This window comes from Typopeltis vanoorti, chromosome 5, assembly GCF_054136105.1.
Source record: "Typopeltis vanoorti isolate ZY-2024b chromosome 5, IOZ_Tvanoo_1.0, whole genome shotgun sequence".
Classification (NCBI taxonomy): Eukaryota; Metazoa; Arthropoda; class Arachnida; order Uropygi; family Thelyphonidae; genus Typopeltis; species Typopeltis vanoorti.
The window spans coordinates 41,965,462-41,988,295 of NC_143553.1; the positions used below are offsets into that span (position 1 = coordinate 41,965,462).

At 36.1% G+C, this 22,834-nt stretch overlaps 1 protein-coding gene across 2 annotated transcripts in view; it reads left to right on the forward strand.

Annotated features, from left to right (window-relative positions):
• ReepA (Receptor expression enhancing protein A) overlaps nt 1-22,556 on the forward strand; it is a 194,292-nt gene extending 171,736 nt beyond the window's left edge. For both annotated transcript variants that reach the window (XM_090392373.1, XM_090392374.1), the window contains 2 exons: nt 8,418-8,532; nt 21,446-22,556. In XM_090392373.1, the coding sequence (XP_090248499.1) occupies nt 8,418-8,532; nt 21,446-21,517 (187 nt within the window). In that variant the 3' untranslated portion in view covers nt 21,518-22,556. The remainder of the gene's footprint in view (nt 1-8,417; nt 8,533-21,445) is intronic.
• The last annotated feature ends 278 nt before the right edge of the window (nt 22,557-22,834 follow it).

Genomic DNA, 22,834 nt, shown 5'->3' on the forward strand with positions numbered 1-22,834 from the left:
TGATATAATTTCTTATCAAGTATAATATTCTTTAAAACCAAGTAAAAAACGTGCTCCTCGTTAGTAGAGCAGGAAAGTTCCCTTTCTACTTTTAAAAATTAGCAGAGCAACCTCACCTCCCCCACCTTACCCCAACCACCTACAAAAATGACTGAAAAACTTCATCAAATAAACCTGACATCTCTTATAAGAAATGTCCATGTTTCTTACCAAATTATTATTTATTTTAGAACAGGTTACAAAAATTTTTGATTTAAACTTTTTGTTGTAATTTGTATATATATTTTTTTTTTAATGAAATGTAGTGAATAGTTTTGTTTGTGTCAGTTATATTTCATTTTTTAAGCAGGTTTCCAAAAAAATAACATTTTTTGTTTTTTTAAATCAAAGTGTAATTTACCCTTATTTTAGTATGCATTTACATAATAGGACAACATCTATATACTGTATTTATTGTAATAGCAATATCGTGATAATTTTATTGGCGAGGAAGGAGAAACTGGTCTGCATTGCTTGCTAACTATGAAATTTTCTTACTGTGATTCTCTCTTTAATTCTAAGATGTAAATTGGATATACTTTTCATAAAATGTATATCTGTTAACAAAGAATCAACAAAAAAATTACATCAGTGGCCTCTGGCTTACTTGAGCATACACCTGATTGTGAAAACTTTTGAAAATATATAACAAGTGATGAGATAAACTAATTTAATGCACATATGATACATGATACCAAAATCAAATACTGGCTATCATGGTACAAGAGTTCATTTCCTTACCTCCTCCTCCTCCTCCAAAAAAAAAGAAAGCAAGTACATAGCAAAACCAAAGTCATCTTATTTTGAGTAATTTTGATATCAATGATGATGTTCAGCCTGTTTTCTACTCACTGCAGGGTGAAGGCTCCTCCCATTGCGGGAGGGTTGGGTCTACTTCTCCCATAGTGATCCAGTCCATCTTGGGAGAGTGTCTGTTCACTTGTATGAATGAATGTATGAAGGCAAAAGACAATCACAAACATCCATGCCTAGGCAGGATATAAACCCACAGCCTCTTATCTGGATAGCGGATATGCTAACCACTCGGTCGACCAGGCTGACTTTGATATCAATATAACCCAATAAAAAAAATAGCGAACAAAGGATTTTACTGATTTTAACTTATATGAAGGAAAACATGGCTGAAAAAATCACCATAACATATGTAATTTTTTTTTTCTTTTGTATACTGAGGTCTAAAGAATTTTATAAGGTCATATGTTTGATGGCATATGTAGGCCTTTGAATATCCTCCAAAATGAATTTTTAATAAATACTTCATTAACACTGACAAAAATTATTGGGCATTTCTGTCAGAAGCATTGTTACAGGGGCTTACTTTGAAGAGGACTAAATTCCGAATCCGTTGTCTTTTATTCTTTCCACAATCACATTAATCCAGGTGCTTTTCCATCAGACCTTGAATATAATACTCTCTCCTCCTCCAAGCTGGAAATTTTTCATATATGATTTAGGCCATTTAAAATTATCATCATCAAATTCCTGCCATGTACCCTCAAGGAGTGGACAGGATATTATTATTATTATTATTATTATTACGGGCAACTCCAGGGAGTCATTAGACTCATCGAGGGAGGCCCCAAATCATTTTCATCACAACTATTCGACATTCATACAGTATCTATCATACCTCGCCTTAAACTCATTCACTGTCACAGCATCCACCACAGACTCAGGGAGCGCATTCCACTCATTCACTACTCTAAAAGTAAAGAACCCAGCTCTAACACCTTTACTAACCACACTTTTGCTCAGTTTCCATGGATGTCCCCTAGTCCTCCCACAACCAGCCCTGTTCTCAAAAATATCTTCTGAATTAATTTTATAGAAACCCTTCAGTAATTTGAATGTCTCAATCATATCTCCCCTCCTCCGCCTATCAACCAATTTTTGCAACCCACAAATCTCAACCTGTTCTCATACGGTTCATTCCACAGACCTGCTATCATCTTGGTCACTCGCCTCTGGATCCTCTCCACCTCCTCCCCATCAAGAAGAAACCTAGGTGACCAAATCTGAGCACAGTAGTCGAGATGAGGTCTTATCAAGGCTCGATACAGAGGAACAATAACCTGCTTGTCTCTGCTTGTCAACGTATTCTTCAGCAACCAAGTGATTTGATGAGCTGATTTGGCCACTTTTGCAATGTGTCCCCTAAATTTCAATTCCTTATCCACCAACACTCCTAAATCTCGTGCCTCATCAATTTCCTGGAGCACGGTTCCACCAATGCAGTAAACTGCCTTCCATCTTTTCACCCCAAAATGCATAACCTTACATTTTGCCACATTAAATTGACATCCATTCTCCCTAGCCCAGACCTCCAATCTATCCAAATCATCCTGCAAAATTTTGACGTCATCTGCATTCACTATTGCCCTACCCAACTTCGCATCATCTGCAAACAAATGAACTGTTCCTCTCAGATCCTTTCCTATATCATTTATGAACAAATTAAACAGCAGTGGTCCAAGAACAGATCCTTGTGGTACACCACTAGTCACAGGCCGTCTTGTGGACTCTACTCCTGAGTAAACCACTCTCTGATATCTCTCCGTCAACCACCCTCCTATCCATCTCACCAACCCTATGTCCATTCCCATATGCTGCAATTTACTGATTAGAATTCCATGTGGTATTCTGTCAAAGGCCTTAGCAAGGTCCAGCAGAATCACTGTAAACCCATTACCCTTATCCAGTTCAGCTGTCACTGTGTTATAATACGTGAGCAAGTTACTGAGGCATGACCTACCCTTCACAAAACCATGCTGTCCCCGATACAGTATCCCATTTTCTTCTATCCAATCTTGTATTTTCCTCTTGACTATTTTCTCTAAGACCTTGATAATGATTCCTGTTATGCTGATTGGCCAGTAATTTTCAACAGCAGCCTTGGAACCACCTTTGTGCAGTGGAACTATTTTCCCCTCTTTCCACCCCCTTGGGACTGACCCAGTCCTGAGGCTCAAATTAAACATAATGGGCAAGGGCACTGACAATTCTTTGGCCGTTTCACGTACGACACGAGCTGGTATACCATCCAATCCCACAGATGTATTGACATTGAGGTTCTGTAATAGACTAGTTACCTCTACCTCATTCATCACAATTCCAGTATAAGCTGTTGGTTCCTCCATTTCCGCAAAGCCACCACCTGGATGATATACTCTTGCAAAGTGCTCGCTCAGTAATTCCACAACATCGACTGATTCAGTTACCTCCCTACCCTCAGCATTTTTTAAGATCATTCTACCATGAGCATTTTTCCTTTTACTTGCAACATATTGAAAAAACTGTTTGGGATTCTCTTTAGCCTGCATGGCCAATTTCCTTTCGTAATCTGCTTTTGCTTTTCTTACCACCCTTGTTACCATCCTGGCCTGAGCTTTATACTGTTCATGCACCTGATGGTCACCCTTCTCCTTAAATTCCCTCCACAATTGTTTCTTTTTTTGCAGCTCAAGCTTAATAGTGTTATTCATCCATTTAACCCCTACCTGATTTATTATTCGGACTCTTGGTATACAGTCAACCATTGCCTCCTGCAAACAGTTCTTAACCACCTCCCATGCACCATCAACATCCAGCCCTTGCAGTTTTACATGCCATGGCATTGAGCCAAGCACACACCTAAGCTTGTCATACTTACCAGCCCGGTAATTCCACATATACCCTGTCTTAATTGTAAATTCGACTCCTTTAGCCACCTCCCAAGTCATGACCTTATGGTCACTCTCACCAATTGGTGGCAACATGGTCATGTTCGTTACAGCTACATTCTCAGTTGCAATTACTAGGTCCAGCACTCTCTGCCCCCTGGTATTTTCCAATACATGTTGCCGTAGATAGTTGTCCCTTAATAACTGCATAAAATCCAATTCCTTCCTCCCATGTGCCCTCTCCTCTTTCCAGTCAATGTTACCATAATTGAAATCACCCATAATAATTACCCTCCTTCCATTCATTTCTTCTATTTGCTTATGCATACTATTCCCACCATCCACTCCATCACCCGGTCTATAGCAGCACCCAATTGTATATTTTGTTCTGCTAGATTGTATCTCACACCAAACAGCCTCAAATGTGCTTTTTTCCCCATCCTGCAGTTCAAATTCTATACTCCTTGGCTGAAGCTCATCAGCTATCATCAATAACACTCCTCCCCCCTTTTTATTCACCCTGTCACTCCTGAACACGCTATACCCATCGCATTCAATCCCACTAGCTTTATCATCTTCTGTCAGCCATGTTTCACTAATACCGACAACCTGTGGCTTGGAAGTGCCAACCATGGCCAAAAACTCTTCCTTCTTGTTCCTAATACTCCTGGCATTAGTGTACATGAATCGCAGAAGCCATTTGTCCCATCCCTACTTTGATTCCTTATACTAATTATCCCATTCTGATTTGTTGTCCGTCGTACTCGCCCGGGCATAATATACTCATTCATACACTTAACTGCCCCCCCTAAAGTCTGCATATCTACTCCCCCCCCTCTTAATAAATCTAGTTTCCCTGAGTCTGTACATCCACTTCCACATCATTCATCAACACTCCGTACACCAACTCCATTCAAATGTAACCCATCCATCTTACATAAGTCCTTTCGCCCATCGAACTCATTCCACACATCCACAAATTCCACACCACTCTCCATGCATAACCCACGCATAAAGTCATTGGCATGATAGTATTACATGAAAAATTTACATCATTACTAACTTCCTATCTACAATTTTCCTCCAGATCAATCTGTTACTCGTCAAGACTCCAATATTATCAGATCTTATATTTCTATCGTCTAAGGCACTTTGTACTGTATCAATCCACCTATATCTTGGTCTTCCTCTGGGTCGTTTTCCTGTCAACCTGGCAGAGAACACTTGTTTTGCCAATGACCATACCAGATGAGATTAGCTCTGCTCACGCATTCCTGAATGCTGACAATGTCAAGTTCTTTCCTAATATCCTCATTTTTAATATGATATTGCCATTGATTGATTCTGACCCAGCTCTGAGATCCATAACTTAAAACTGGTTTGCACAGTCTTGTATACAGCTAATTTAGTGTTACGACTAATTTCTCTATTATTCCATATGAATTTATTCAATTGACTTTCTACTATACCAGCTTTATTGATTCTGTTGTCTATTTCCATATTTATTTTACCATCTTCACTAAAAATCGTGCCAAAGTAGTGAAATGTTTTACTTGTTCCACAGGTTCTCCATTCACAATGCAGTTGACATTTTCAATGATTCTGTCTATTTTCATTGTCTTTGTCTTTTGAATGCTGACCTTCATACCATATCTATTACAACAGTTATTCAATTTAGTCGGAGAATCTTGTAGCAGATTTATTTAGAAGTATAACATCATCTGCATAAAGCAAAGAGCTGACATTAACATCTCCAATTCTGATATCATGTTTAATACCACTTTCCTTTATAATGTGATCCATATAGATAATGAATAACAGAGGGGATAAGGTACATCCTTGTCTCACACCAGATTAAACATTAAACCATCTTCCTGTACTTCCTTCAATTTTAACTGCTGACTTACAACTCAAATAAAGACTAAGTATTGCTAGATATAATGCCCCATTTCTGTTGCGTATTGAATAGCTTCTCTCTTGACACCTTGTCATATACCTTTTCCAAATCGACAAAACTTAAATACAGATCTTTGTTATATTCCCATGCTTTCTCGACTATTTGTCGTAAAGTGGAGATCTGATCCTGACTGCATCTATTTGGCCTGAATCCAGCTTGTTCTTCACCAAGCTTTTCTTCTACAATTCTTCTCAACCGTTTCTCAAGTATACCTGCATAGATTTTGCCAGGAACACTCAGTAGAGAAATACCTCTACTAATTCTCACATTCAGTTTTATTTCCCTTTTTATATATGGGTACTATGAGAGCTCTACTCCAATCATCGGGAATTCGTCCCTCTGTCCAGGCCTTCTGAACTGTGCAGTGCCGCCACTGTCAGACTTTTATACCACCATACTTCAGCATTTCTGTTTGAATATCATCTACTTCTGCTTCCTTTCCACATTTCAAGCCTTTGATGGCTTTTTCTACTTCAAGTATGGATATGTATTCCTGACTGTATGCCAGTTGAGTGTTGTTTATCACTGTGCTATCACTGCTCGTTTCATTTAGCAATTTTTCGAAGTAATTACTCCATACTTCAAAGATATCTTTTTCTCCCGTTTCATGTCACCTTTATCATCTCTAACTCCTTTTACAGCACTCTTTCCTCCATTTCTAAGCTTCTTCAACAAACAAACTCCAAATTATTTTGCCACCTTCTTGATATTTATTTTCTATGTTCTTGCCAAAGTCCTCCCATGACTTTTGTTTAGCTAGTTTTACACAGTGTTTAGCTTTCTTACATTTGTCTCTGTATTCTCTAAGAGCACAGCTGACTTATTTGCCAGGAACTTTTGATATGCTTTCTTCTTTAACTTCATTGCCACCATGGAGTTCTGATTTTTCTATCCTTGCAGACAACCTCACCACATGCCTCTCTGGCTGAATAAATCGAGGTTTTCTTCAAGACTTGCCACCGAATCTCTAAAGTTTGGTTCCTGTTCTCAAACTCTTTCATTTTTTCTTGAATAATCTTTGTGTATTTTAGTCTACAGTTCACATCTGAGAGCTGCTCAGCTTTAATTCGCTTTAAAATTTTCTTGCATGTTATTCTTTTCAATATGAAATTCAATTTTATGCTGCTCAAGACTAAATAGTGATCGCTTCCAATTTCACATACTCTGTACACTCTAGTGTCCTGCACCAGAGAGAAAACATCACTATCAACAATAACATAGTCAATGAGACTTTTCTTATTTCTTGCCTCTTCTCTCCATGCGAATTTGTGCACATTTTTATGTTGGAACATGGTGTTAGTAATAACCAGTCCATGTCCTGAGCAGAAATCCAACAAATACCATTGTTATTAGCTTTGCTCTTTTCTCAAAATTTTCCCAATATATTTTTGTATGTCTGACAATCATTTCCTACTCTGCTATTTAGATCCTCAATAAGGACCAACTTTTCCTTTTTCATTGTGTCAGATGCTTTCTCTAAATCCTCAAAAAAATTCCTCCACTTCTTCCTTAGTAGAACCTTCTGTGGGACCATAGGCACAAATAAGTCTCATTGTCTAGTTCCCCATTCTGATATTTGCCCACATCACTCTACTTGAGACTGCCTGCCATTCAAGAAGATTAGCCTCGTATTTAGTGTTGAATACAATGGTTACTCCTTCTTTTCCTTGATTATCATTTCCTGAATATAACATTTTGTATTTATTGCTCAGAAAGATCTCACTAGTTTTTGTCTTTTTTGTTTCAGTTTTTTGCCATTCCTGCTTCTTATGTTGATAATACTGATCTTCAACTCTGGTGATGTTGAGTTGGGGTGTTTTTTCAGATTTGTTCCAATAGCTGACTTTTCGCTGTTTACCCTGGTTCCCTGGTGAAAACAACGGGGGCCTTGTTTAACCAGGCGACGCTTGGTTAAACAAGTCCTCCGGCATGAAATTTTGTTGTGTTGGCATGAAATTTTGTTATGTTGTACCATCATTTTCTAATTTGGTTTAAAATACCAAGGTATAATGTTATTTTTTCACTGTTTGCTGTTTTTACATGCATTCCACAGCTTGGGATTTGAATCCTATCTAGGACATGAGCCTTTATAACGTTATTTTAGCTGAAAGTGAATTAGCCTATTTAATGGTAGAGACGGGATTTTTGGTTTTTCTTCCAGAAATTAGTTTTTCTTTTCACAAACCCTGCCGAAGAACCCACGAATATACTGGCCACAAGCAAATTCAGACCAGAGCATTCCACAGGATAATTTAACTGCCTATTATGCTATTGTGTGTGTGTGTGGGTACATGTGGAAATAACTAAACATGATGTATTTTCAGAATGAATTTATATGATGGAGCTTCAGCAGCTGTTTGTATGTATTCATGATATTGATCACATGCAGGGGCATGCTGGCCATATGCGCAATGTGTACGATGCACACAGGTGCCAGGATAGTAAAGGCACCAAAGAGGAGGAAATATTTAAAAAAAAACGTTTTTTTAAAGTGATTTTTTTATTGGAGGGGGGGGGGAATAGGGGCGCTAACTAAAGTTTTGCACACAGGTGCCGAACACTACTGGCGCGCCCCTGATCACATGGTCTGCATTCTTGTACTTGTAAGAAGTTCATCATATTAAGAACAAGAAGAGAGTAAAACTTTACCTCAAAAGATTATAAATCTCCACTTCTTCAGTATGTAATGCATCAGTATAAACATATAATTTTTTTTTAATCCAAAAAATTTGTGTTAACAGAATTTCTCGTGGTGCAAGTTCACTTCCTCCTCGACGAACAAGAAGTGTTAAAGCAAGTAAGGGCCCATCTCAGAGATCAACTCACAGTACTACAAAAAGAGGTTCTTATGATGAGGTAAGTTAATATTACAAAACAATAAAATTTATTATCAAATTATGTGTAACAAATGTACTGTATCTGTTATTTCAACAAATTAAAATGGACAGAAATATGGGTCTAGGTGAAAAAATTAAACTTATGAAAGAATTTACAGTGATTATTTATTTCTCTTTTGTAACATAGCATCATCAAAACTACACATTGTGTGAACTATTAATGAACATTCAGATCAATTTGTTTTCCAGGTAAGTAGACAGTTACACTGGAAATGGAAAGAATATGTACTTTTTTCTTTTTGTTTACAAAACTTAATTTGATACCATTACAAAAAAAAAAATTAGTAATGCCTTTTATTGCTCAAAGAGAGTAGACCAGGCCGTTTAGCCCTAACTAATTTTTTGAAGTTTGATGGACAGTCAGTCTTTATCCTTTAGCAGTGCTGATGAATGATCCAAGACTATCTGTGATTTTCATAAGCATCTTGGGAAGAAATTTAACCCTGTTACTCAGTTTTATTCAGTAACAGAGTTAAAAACTCAAATTTTTAGTTTGGAGTTTGACTGAAGTGCATTCAAACATGAAAATTTATTCAAAGAAAATTGAAAAGCCTTAATGTACTGCCATAATCTTAACAGTAATCATAGTAATATATGAAATTGCAATACTAAATTTTTTGAAGTAAGTAATAGAACCTTATTCTAATTTGAATTATTACATTTTTATAAGTTTGTGCACTTAATATGTAGTTTAATATTAAATCATCTCTTAGAGCACTTCTTTACTATATTATGTTTTGCATTGGCATATTGTTTCAATTCCCAGCATAGATGTGATAGCAATTGGATTACAGCTATTGTTTGCACATAATATGATGGAAACAGCAATCATCTTTCACCCTGAAGCCAGAAGCAATTAACACACTCACGTATGTCCATAACTACATACTAACACCTAAACAAAATTCCTGCAGAAGAAATAATGATCTAAGTAGAACATGGTATTCTCAGCCTTCCCAAACATATTGCCAACAGCATCAGACTGTATGTAGCCAGCATACTCACTCATGCTTAAATCATCATAAAAGCAACCTCTCAAGAAAAGAATTTGAAGAAGCTCTGCAATAAGTAAAAAGCAACAACAGAATAGTAATTACCAAATTTAATTACTGCCATGTACCCTCAAGGGGTGTACAGGATATGATAGCACTACATGAAAAAAATTACGTCATTACTAACTTCCTATCTACAATTTTCCTCCAAATCAGTCTGTTACTTGTCAAGACTCCAACATTATCAGATCTTATATTTCTATCATCTAAGGCACTTTGTACCGTATCAATCCACCTGTATCTTGGTCTACCTCTGGGTCGTTTTGCTGCCAACCTGGCTGAGAAAACTTCTTTTGCAAATCTTTCTTCGCCCATTCTGTTTAGGTGACCATACAACCTGAGATTAGCTCTGCTAACGCATTCCTGGATGCTGACAATGTCAAGTTCTTTCCTAATATCCCCTTTTTTAATATGATATTGCCATTGATGCCATCTGTTCATGCCTATAATCTTTCTCAGGACTCTCATATCTGCAGTCTCTAGTCTTTGGTCAAGTGTTTTACTTCTGACTCAGCTCTCGGATCCATAAGTTAAAACTAGTTTGAACACTGTCTTGTATACAGTTAATTTAGTGTTCTGACAAATTTCTCTCTTATTCCATATGAATTTATTCAATTGACTTCCCTCCATACCAGCTTTGCTGATTCTGTTGTCTATTTTTATATTTAATTTACCATCTTCACTAAAAATCGTGCATAAGTAGCTGAAATGTTTTACTTGTTCCACAAGTTCTCCATTCACAACACAGTTGACATTTTCAATGATTCTGCCTATTTTCATTGTCTTTGTCTTTTTATTGCTGACCTTCATACAACAGTTATTCAATTTAGTTAGAGAATCTTGCAGACTTGTAGCAGATTTATTTAGAAGTATAACATCATCCGCATAAAGCAAAGAGCTGACATCTCCAATTCTGATATCATGTTTAATACCACTTTCCTTCATAATGTGATCCATATAGATAATGAATAACAGAGGGGATAAGACATCCTTGTCTCACACCAGATTTAACATTAAACCATCTTCCTGTGCTTCCTCCAATTCTAACTGCCGACTTACAACTCAAATAAAGACTAAGTATTGCTTGATATAATGCCCCATTGACACCATATAACTGTAGTGTATTGAATAGTTTCTCTCTTGGCACCTGGTCATATGCCTTTTCCAATTCGACAAAACTTAAATAGAGATCTTTGTCATATTCCTCTGCTTTCTCGACTATTTGTTGTAAAGTGAAGATCTGATCCTGACAGCCTCTATTTGGCCAGCTTGTTCTTCACCCAGCTTTTCTTCCAATTCTTCTCAACTGTTTCTCAAGTATACTTGCATAGATCTTGCCAGGAACACTCAGTTGGGAAATACCTCTGTAATTCTCACATTTAGTTTTATTTCCCTTTTTATATATGGGTGCAATGAGAGCTCTACTCCAATCATCGGAAATTCATCCCTCTGTCTAAGCTTTCTGAACTATGAAGTGCAGCCACTGTGAGACTTTTATACCACCATACTTCAGCATTTTTGTTCGAATATCTGCTCCTGCTGCCTTTCCACATTTCAAGCCTCTGATGGCTTTTTCTACTTCAAGTAGATATGTATTCCTGACTGCACGCCTGGGCAGTGTTTTTTACCACTGTGCTGTCATCATTGCTTGTTTCATTTAGCAGTTTTTCAAAGTAATTACTCCATACTTCATGGATATCTTTTTCTCCTGTTTTCCTTTCACCTTTCTCATCTCTAACTCCTTTTACAGCACTCTTTCCTCCATTCCTAAGCTTCTTCAACAACCTCCAGAATATTTTGCCTCCTTCTTGATATTTATTTTCTATATTCTTGCCGAAGTCCTCCAATGACTTTTGTTTAGCTAGTTTTACACAGTGTTTAGCATTCTTGCATTTGTCTCTGTATTCTCTAAGAGCACAAGCTGACTTATTTGTCAGGAACTTTTGGTATGCTTTCTTCTTTAACTTCCTGTGTCCACCATGGAGTTCTAATTTTTCTGTCCTTGCAGACAACTGCATTACATACCTCTCTAGCTGAATCAATCAGGGCTTTCTTCAAGGCTTGCTACTGAATCTCCAAGGTTTGATTCCTGTTCTCAAACTCTTTCTTTTTTTTTTCAATAATCTTTGTGTATTTTAGTCTACAGTTCACATCTGAGAGCTGCTCAACTTTTATTCGCTTTGAAACTTTCTTACATGTTATTCTTTTCAATATGAAATTCAATTTTATCCTGCTCAAGACTACATAGTGATCACTTCCAATTTCAAATCCTCTGTACACTCTGGTGTCCTGCACCAGGGAGAAAACATCACTATCAACAATAACATAGTCAATGAGACTTTTATTATTCCTTGCCTCTTCTTTCCATGTGAATTTGTGCACATTTTTATGTTGGAACATGGTGTTAGTAATAACCAGTCCATGTCCTGAGCAGAAATCCAACAAATATTTGCCATTATTATTAGCTTTGCTCTTTTCTCCAAATTTTCCCAAAATATTTTTGTATATCTGACAATCATTTTCTACTCTGCTAGTTAAATCCCCAACAAGGACCAACTTTTCCTTTTTCATTGTGTCATTTGCTTTTTCTAAAGTCTCAAAAAATTCCTCCACTTCTACCTTAGTAGAACCTTCTGTGGGACCATAGGCACAAATAAGTATCATTGTCCAGTTCCCCATTCTCATATTTGCCCACATTACTCTACTTGGGGCTGACTGCCATTCAAGAAGATTAGCCTCTTTTTTTGTGTTGAATGCTATGGCTACTCCTTCTTTTCCTTGAATGTCATTGCCTGAATATAACATTTTGTATTTATTGCCCAGAAAGTTTTTGTATTTTTTGTTTCAGTCACCCCTATTATGTCGATCTGGTACTTATCTAATTCCTCACCTAGCTCCATTTTTTTGCCATTCAGACTTCTTATGTTGATAGTACCGATCTTTAACTCTGGTGATGTTGAGTTGGGGTGTGTTTTCAGATTTGTTCCAGTAGCTGACTTTTCACTGTTCGCCCTGGTTCCTTGGCAAAAACAAGGGGGCTTTGTTTAACCGGGCGATGCCCCAGCCGGCATGAAATTTTGTCGTGTTGTACCATCATTTTTTATTTTGGTTTAACCAATAAGAATACAGTTTGGTTGGCTAAATCCCAAATTGCCAGCCCATCCTCGTTCGTTCAGTATCCAAGTAGATACCCAACAGGGAGCACCACGAGAAGGTGAGGATTGGACATTAGGTCAGAAGCCCTGGTCGGTTCTCTGCAGTCCTTTAAAGGCTATGTGGAGGTCTCCTCTCAGTTATACAGCTTTGACCACTGTGGTTTTAAACCAATTAGTTTACACAGGTAAGCTTGCCTCCTTACTTCGAGATCGCTCTACCTACCTTCATTTAGACTACGATCCCACCAATACACAGATCAGAACACTCCATAAGCTTTTTAAAAATGTTACCACTTGGGCTGTGGAGGTCTAACAAAATAAAATTGTACAACTCTAGTCGTTACTCCCCACCTTGGATATGTGGACTACTAAAAATCCATAAATAAAATGTGCCATTGTTTATGGCATTGATTCAACCACATATAAATTAGCCAAATATTTAGTCAAAATGCTTACACAATATACTGGCAACACACCTTCACACACACACACACACACACACACACACAGAAAAACCTCAGCCCACTTTAAAGCCAGTATAGAAATCCTCACACTTCAACACATTGACTTAATGTCATTTATGATGTCTCCTCTTTATTCAGTAATGTTCCACTCAAAGATACCTTAGACTTCATCCAAGCCATATTTCCTGTGGTTTCTCAGACCTGTTTCAGTTCACCTTGAACTCAAGCTATTTCATTTGACAAGGAAAATTCTGTGAACAGATAGAGGGAACAGCCATTTCTCACCATTTCTTCATGGAGACCTTTGAAGATGTGTTTTTTGTTTGGCTACATGGCCTGGATATGCTCCACATTTTCTTAACCTATGTAAACAATACAGGATCCAGTTTACCTTAGAAAAGGAAAACAACAATAACAGTGTCACATTCCTAGACACTCTGATTACACGCCAGCCTGATGTATCCCCGGTATTCTCCATTAACAGAAAACCCACATGTACTGGTAAATACATTCACCAGCAGTCCCCCCCCCACACCTCAATAATATGGGATTAAAAAACCGTATATAACAGGACAAAATTAAACAGTGTCCCAACTAGTGAACTGGACCATATTCTCAACACTTTCTTAGTCAATGGCTACAATCCCCAAGAAATCCATAAAGAATTAAAACCCTGTAGCCGTAACCCCCTCCTACCCTCCCCCTTCAGAGCAGAGGTTACTCAAGTTCTATCACCCATTCCATATATCTGGGGCACATCTGAAAAATTGACAGAAATCCTAAGGAAATATAACCTTACAACCACTTATAGACTACATAAAAAAATTGACATCCCTTATCCACTTCACCAAAGACCAACCACATTAACTAAACCCACAAGGTGTCTACTAGGTCCCTTGCTGTTCCAAACTGTCCTACTACGAACCTTAAAAAGAACTACATCCAGTTCCACCATTACAGCCACTCAGGATATGCTGGAAGAATTCTTCTCTATAACCCACCCAAATACAAATATGTGAGGCTCTTCCTCAAATCTGCCTCAGTCCTGAAAATCTTTCCAAACTTCAACAGCCATGACCACCCAATCTAGCCCACTAGCAGAAGTCATTTAGTACTCTAGCCCCGACTTTAGCTTCATTTTCCCAGTGGTAGAGCCTGTGTGCACATATCATTGTTTTTGTGATCCCTGATGATGGATGTAATGTTGCCAAAATATAGGAAAGTATTAATTAAAGTTATTATAATTAATGTTTTAGTATATGCTGTTATTTCCCAAAAGATAATAGTTATGAGTAATCAATGTGTAAGTCGTAACTCCCAGAATAACTTATCGGGTGGAGGGGGGGGGGTAAGATGAACACAACTAAAGGTATCATTAAGTGCATGGTCAACTGTATATATCATAGTTGAGAATAAAAAAAGAGACAGTTAACTGCAGAATTATCAGATCTATATACGTGTAAAAGGTTTCTTAATTACACTGCAGACAATGATAGAAAAACAAAATAGTGATAATTTGAGAAATAGAGAAATAAAAAAAAAACACGATAATAAACAAAATCAACAAATATTTCACTGAAAATAACAATCCATTCCAGTAAATGTAGAAAACAAGGAAGAACCTTCAGCATTTGGTTAACCATTCAAGGCAAGTAAAGCATGTTAGAAGGATGACATCATACAAATTAAACCAGAAACATTGTATTATGGATCTAACTTAAATGCATTTGCCTAGGATCCGAATCAGTTCAACTTTAGGCATGGATAAGCCATAATTCCAATTTAAGTGATATTCTGTAACATTGCCTTGTGGCCTCTCTTTGAACAGATGCTCACTAATTCTCTTCTTCACTGAGTAGCTGGTTAGCCCAAAATATGAAAGATGACATTTACAATCATCATCAAATTCCAGACATGTACCCGCAAGGGGTGTACAGGATATGATAGTACTACATGAAAATTACATCATTACTAACTTCCTATCTACAATTATTCTCCAAATGTAACCTGTCAAGACTCCAACATTATTAGATCTTATATTTCTATGTTCTAAGGCACTTTTTACTGTATCAATCCACCTATATCTTGTTCTTCTTCTTCTGGGTCTTTTTCTTGCCAACCTGGCACTTGAACACTTGTTTTGCTAATCTTTCCTCTCCCATTCTGTTTAAGTGACCATACCAACTGAGATTAGCTCTGCTAATGCATTCCTGGATGCTGACAATGTCAAGTTCTTTCCTAATATCCTCTTTTTAATATGATATTGCCATTGATGCTATCTGTTCACGCTGCTAATCTTTCTCAGTACTCTCATATCTGCGATCTCTAGTCTTTGGTCAAGTGTTTTACTTTTAACCCAGCTCCCAGATCCATAAGTTAAAATTGGTTTGAACACACTCTTGTATACAGCTAATTTAGTGTTTTGACTAATTTCTCTCTTATTCTATATAAATTTATTCAGTTGACTTCCCACCATTTGCTGATTCTGTTGTCTACAGTATAAAATGATGGTACAACATGACAGGGTGACATTTACAGACCTTAAAAATGTCATGTAGAGACAGAGCAGTGAGTTCATCCATAATAAACTTCAAATATTCCTAAGATAAAAAATAATATTTATTTTTGACAAATTGGGCCATCCCAGGTCAACAATCAGGTGATAACATACTGAGCATACCATACTAGCCATCATCTCTCCATTCAAAAAAGTTAGTAATTGTATAACTTTTTCATGTAGTATTATCATAATTATCTTGTCCACCCCTCAGGGTAGATAATAGGTATTTGATTAAATCATATTGTCCATCATTGCATCAAATTACTATAGGAAAAGAAAAGATAGTAGATTGCCTTTTTCAGACTGCCTCATATATATCATCTTCCTTATAGAGCATTATGTATGGAAGATGATGCATGCCATTTACAGAAAGCCTATCTTTAACAGGAAGATATAACCCTGCAGATTCCAGCATCTGTCCATCCAGAAATTTTCTAATTAAAATCCTTGTCCTCTGAGCCCATGTTATTTGCTCAAATGAAGGCCTGTTAGCACATCACTATAAATGCAAAAGAACTGACCTTTCCTTAAATCGGTAACTTATCCACTATTTACACAATTCAAATTTTCCATTTCTTTTTCAAAAAAAAAATTGGAAAAATTTAGAGATTATATTCCTTTTTTCCCTTCCAACAGAGAAAGTAGACTGCTTGGAAAGAAGTTGATGGACATCCCTGTGCGCAAGGTGCATCATGCCATGTAATGAGTAACATGGTTGCAGCCAGCATAAATTGGTGGAATATGATGCTCTGAAGTCAGTGCAGCTGTGTCTGGGGAACTGACTGTCTGAAAGAGGTATTGTGATAGGATGCCATGTTAAAGGCTGATCTGTTCAGCAAATGTTGACATATTGAGCCATCCCAGGTCAACAATCAGTGATACAATACTGAAATGGAAGCACAGGGAGTCAACTGCAAGTGCTACTCACCGAATGTGACTGTAAGGTACTACGAAGGATAATATGTTAAAATGCCATTTGTTGGCCGAACGTTGAATGTGGAGTTCCGGGCATCGACTGGAACATGAATCTGCATAAAAAACATTCAGAACGGACGGAGGCTTACAACATTGGTTTCCATGGTAGGATGGCAATATGCAAGCCCACATGACCTGAACCAACATGCAGTGTCATCTTCAGTGGTGCAAAGACCATGTACAGCGAGATGTATCTTGGAAAATTGTTATTGAGCAACAAATCATGCTAGACCCTCTGCTGAGCAGATGGACAACAACTGTCTCTTACCTTAGAGTGCATAACTACAATGAAATTCAGAGGTGGCAGTATGATGGTATAGTCCTGTTTTTCCTGGTTTGGCCTCTAAGCTCTGTTTGTAGTGCTACAAACATTGAACTCTGAGGGGTAACTAAACATTCTGGATGATGCAGTGCTTCCTACTTTATGGCGTTTCTATGGAACTGACCGTTGTCTCTTTTATCAAGACAGTGCAACGTGTCACAAAGCTGCTGCTGTAAATTTGTGGATATGAACATCACTGCACTTGACTGGCCTTCACGGAACCCTGATCTCTGTCCCACAATAGTCCATGACCTCATTACATGCCTACAGGAAGAATTGCCTAAAATTCCCATTGATCACTATCATGCTTGTGGAAAATATGCCCTGTAGGATTGCTGCAGTCATCACAGCAAAGGAGGCCCTGTATCTTATTAAGGTGAGTGCCATGGCTGTTTGTTTCTCACACTATGGTGTCCATTGATTTCTTTCCAAGGAGTATATTATTATTATTATTATTATTACATAACACCTCCAGGGAGTTCAAAGACTCATTGAGGGAGGGCACCTACTCTCTACATTCCACCAACTACAACGAACCGCAACTACCATCTACCGCCCATCATCACCACTAGTATTTTCAGAGACAATCATGAACATCCATGCCCACGGCGGGATTCGAACCCGCAGCCTTTTGGCTGGAGAGCGGATACGCTGACCACTCGGCCAACCAGATATATCTCTAGTCTCTTCCAGATGGTTACAATTCCAGGCTTATGTAATCTTATTATGGACAAACTGGTTGGTTTGCTGCAGTAAAATACAAAGAACATATAGATTGAATCAGTTTTCAGGATTAAGTGGCTGCTAACTACCATTTTAAAAAATAAGAGGAAATGACATTTATTTACCATTGTTCCTTTAAATGGACAGTATTCAAGGAAGCTTGTGACACTTTTAACACCAAACCTGACCCAAACAACAATTATAAACATGTTAACACAAGAATATTTTAATGTTTGCCAAATATTTCAGTCTGAAACTAACAGACTATCCTCAGTGGCTTGATAGGAACAATTTTTACAAGGTGGGATACAAACAATTGATCATTCAAAAGTGAATGATCAATTGTTTGTATTCCACATAAAAACTGTTCCTTTCAAGCCACTGAGAATAGTCTGTTGACTGAAATATTTGGCAAACATTAAAATATTCTTGTGTTAACGTGTATAATTCTTAATTTAATGTCACAAGTGTCTCTCAAGAATATGACCCAAACAAGAATGATTTCACATTGATTTCTTACATTTGCCAGATAGTTATATATCTGATCATTGATCAGTTAATTAACTTCTATATTCGTTATTAGAAAATTGAACTTATGTAATATATTAAATTGATTCATACACACACATTTTAAAGATACAAAAGTTCTTTACATTTGCAGCAGTTAAATTATATAGTTGATTATCATGTATTAATTTGCTCATTATGTTATCTATGATGGTACTACTGTTACACTGTAGAAGTGTTAGCAGTAATAAATAAGTTTTTACTGAAGCTGAATTAATTTTAATCCATTAAGCTTATATTGTAGCATTTTCATCAAAAGCTTAAAGAGATAGTCATCTTTAAATAATATCATCTTTTTTATGTGTAATTATTGAGGTCAAAAGAGGTCAGTTTACTTCAATTTGAAACTTAAACATAATGCAATTTTTCTATATATATATATATATATATATATATATCTTAGTTTTTATTATGGTAGGGGAAGAGTTTTGAAAAGAAATGCGCTAAAGACTTGAAGAGGTGTAGTTAAGTTTTTTTTCCAGCTATCAGAATCAACATACCTACTACTTTTCCTGCATTTCTAAAATAATTTATATTTTTCCAACTTTGCAGTAATCGATTGTTCTTGAAGCTTGCTTTATTATAAGCAAACTTCAAGAACAATTTAAACAATTTTTTTTTCTTCTATAAAGACCATCAGCAGTTTTTTAGAAGGAAAAAAAAATATTGATTTGCTTTCAGATTTGACTCTTGTTAATTTACGGTAGCTCTGGCTAAAGAATTAAAAAAAAAAAAAAAAGTTTCTCAGGATTTAAATATCAAAGAAGGAAATTCCAAGTAACAGAGTATACTTTAAATCAAGTGATACAAAGGTCACTCTGTAGCAGTTAATCTACTAATGGTTCTATAATTGCTCTTAAGGGTTAACAGTGGAGGAACGTAATTACATGAGAAAAGGCAGAATACCGATGTTTTAATCCATGAAAAATTCTATGGTGCTCTGGGTATTTCATCCACATCAAGGTAGTTGGGATGTTAATATAAGGAAACCAGTATATAATACAAGAATGCTGTTCCTGAACAAGTAGAGAGAATGAAGGAATCTGCTAGTGTGTTTCTTTAAGAGCTGGGAGTTGTATTCATTTGGCGAAAATAGTAATGTTGTTCCAAAGAACAAAGGTAAATGAAATAAGGAAGAGTATTAAAATTTTGTTGGATAAGCTTAGAACTGAATATATGGATCAGGGACTACTTGTGTTTGTACGTGATTTGAAGGAAGTGGAATAATGGCTTTTCTGGACACAGTCAAGCATTTTGGGGTGCACGGTTGAGAAATTTGGTATTTATGAAGTTTAGCAATTGCGAAGGAGAGAAGTAATGTTTAGAATGAAAAAGAATACCAAGTTTTTTGGAAGCCAAAGAGGTAGAGATGTGTTTATACCAGGATAGGCTAGATATGAAAGCCAGTTCAAGAAGAGAAAATTGATCTTAGTTGGCCATTCAAAATATTAACATTAGGGAAGGAAAGTGAATCAAGAATCAATTATCCACTGAAGTATGAAATGGTCTGTCTACTCCTACTCTGATTCTATATGTATGGTAGAATTACTGAAAGATTTAAGGGAACTGCTAAGATGATTTAGACCTGTATACTGTAATCAAAAACAGTGATTATGAATATTCATGAAAATATTATAAACAATTGGATGATTATAAATTACTACAGTAATGTTGTAATAACAATATTACTGTTATTATTGCAGTAATAACAACTGTTATTACTGCAGTAATAGAGATATGGACCACACAAGCTGTTACAGTGAAATTGAAACTTTAAAAAAAAATTCCCATATGTGTCTAGTTTTAATTCAGGATGTCTTAATTTGATTCTAAAATAAGCTGTTAGGACAGTGTGTGTGTATGAATTAATCATCCTACTTAAAAATGTGTCTTCTTTCTTTTAAGCTTACACGGTGATCAGAATGCATTTTTGAAAATTATGGAGACAACTACAGTGTTTGAATAAAAACTTTAGTTTAATATAACTAAAATCTACATTCGACGTTTTGACCTTTATGCCAAGGTCATCTTCTGGAGCATACAACTATACACAGAAAACAAGCTACACTACAATCAAACTGGTTTGTTAACGATACTGACCAACCACTACAACAATTGTTGGCCTGACCTCTGGTAGAAAAAAAAATATATATATATATACATCAACGCTAGAATCCTATTAATACTGTTATCTGTTGGTTGTAGAAATACATTGGGCACAACAACAAGTAACTATTTATATACATATATTAACATCATGATTATACCTGTACATTCCAGCCAGTTGGTGTGGAATGGTTTCTAATACTTGTTGTTGAAGATTGGCTAGAGTCCTGACTTATGCTGGATATTATATATTAGGTAGGCTGAATGTGTGCCATCCTTGGAATTTTCATGCCATCTTTGTTGTTGATATTTGGATGGTTTATCAAGATTTTGCAGGCTTCCTGTGATATCTTGATAAACCATCCAAATATCAACAACAAAGATGGCATGAAAATTCCAAGGATGGCACACATTCAGCCTACCTAATATATAAGATCCAGCATAAGTCAGGACTCTAGCCAATCTTCAACTAGTATTAGAAACCATTCCATACCAACTGGCTGGAATGTACAGGTATAATAATGATGTTAATATATGTATATAAATAGTTACTTGTTGTTGTGCCCAGTGTATTTCTACAACCAACAGATAACACTATTAATAGGACTCTAGCATTGATGTATTTTTTATTTATTTTTTCCCCACCAGAGGTCAGGGCCAACAATTGTTGTAGCGGTTGGTCAGTATCTTTAACAAACCAGTTTGATTGTAGTGTAGCTTGTTTTCTGTGTATAGTTGTATGCTCCAGAAGATGACCTTGACATAAAGGTCGAAATGTCGAATGTAGATTTTAGTTATATTAAACTAAAGTTTTTATTCAAAAACATGGTAGTTGTCTCCATAATTTTCAAAAATGCATAAAAATGTCTGTTAATTGTAGCTTTCTTTTATTTCTTTATTCTTTTTTTTTTTCTCCATATCTGAGGAATATTTTTTTTTTTATTGTAGGTAACAAGTTATGCAACCCTACCTAGGACAAGCAAGGCAAAAACTCTAAAGAAGCATACAAAGCCATTATGATAGAAATATATATTATTTTGTTTAACTGATAATTTTTCAGTCTAATGCCTTGCCTTTAGCTGAGCTACAGAAGATATAAGAAAGGGGGAACTTACCATTCAACATTCTTAATTTTTATTTAGTGCAGTTTTCAAAATAGTGAACTTAAACAACAATTTTCCCAAATGGGAACTGATTTGTACAAAGAATTAGTTACTTCCTTGTAAATTAGAGGGAAAAAAAACTTGAAAATTGAAAAATTCAGGTATGCCATGTGAATAGACTGTTGATTGTCCTGTACCCAAGTCAGTTTCATGGAGTGCTGCAACCTTCCATGATGTGAAAATATGTAGAATTTCCCTCTGGTTTTTGACTTGTGCCTTTGAATACTTGTTAATTATTCCATTTCTTCAGGGAATCAATTGCATTTTAAATATTTGTTATATTGTATATTAGAAATGCTTTTTATGGAAAAAAAAAAAGTAAAAGAATTTTTTGAAACATCATGTTGACAACATTTAAGCTTTCCTGTGTAATGTAATTGTACTGTGGTGCCTTAAATATGTTCTAAACCCCCCTAGAGAATATCTTTGTTAGATCTTCCTTTTCTCTTAGTGATTCCCTACCTCACTGCTGTGCCAAATGGTTAAGATTCTGTATTGCTACTTATTAAATAAAAATGATAAGAGGGTTACTGAAGCATTACAGATATTTTAGTGTATGTTCTGCAACCGTTTATTGTTAGTTCTTATGTGTTAGCTCATATTGGAGGTTATTCCAATTATACTGCTGGTCATTAATTTGCTATACAAGCTTAAAAAAAATTTCTGTCTGAAGCAATTTGCATTTGTCATTTAATCATAATTTGTATTCTTTTATCACCAAAAATAGTAGGGTATAAATCAGCTTCAAGCTTGGTGAACTAACTACTGTGAATTAGCCAGGATATTTATTTCTAAAAATATTAACTTTTCATAAGACAGTGTAGTATATTCACAGAAATAGGCTCCATGTAGTGTCAATTCATTTTATTGGAATTATTAAAGATGTTCATACCATATCAGATAAAAATTCTTTATTCATTATAACTGTAATAACAAATGATTATATGATTTTTACATATATATATATATATATATATATATATGGAATACATAATGTATCTGTGTAGAACTGTGAAAATGATGTTTATTTCACAGCACTAAACTGCCTGAAAAAAGACCATTATAGGTTCGATTCTAGTTATCAACTAGGGGAACTTTTTCTAGACCTTTCATCAGCCAGTTCCCACATTAATAGATATTTGGGACAGGAAAAAAATTTTTTTTTTCTCCTGAA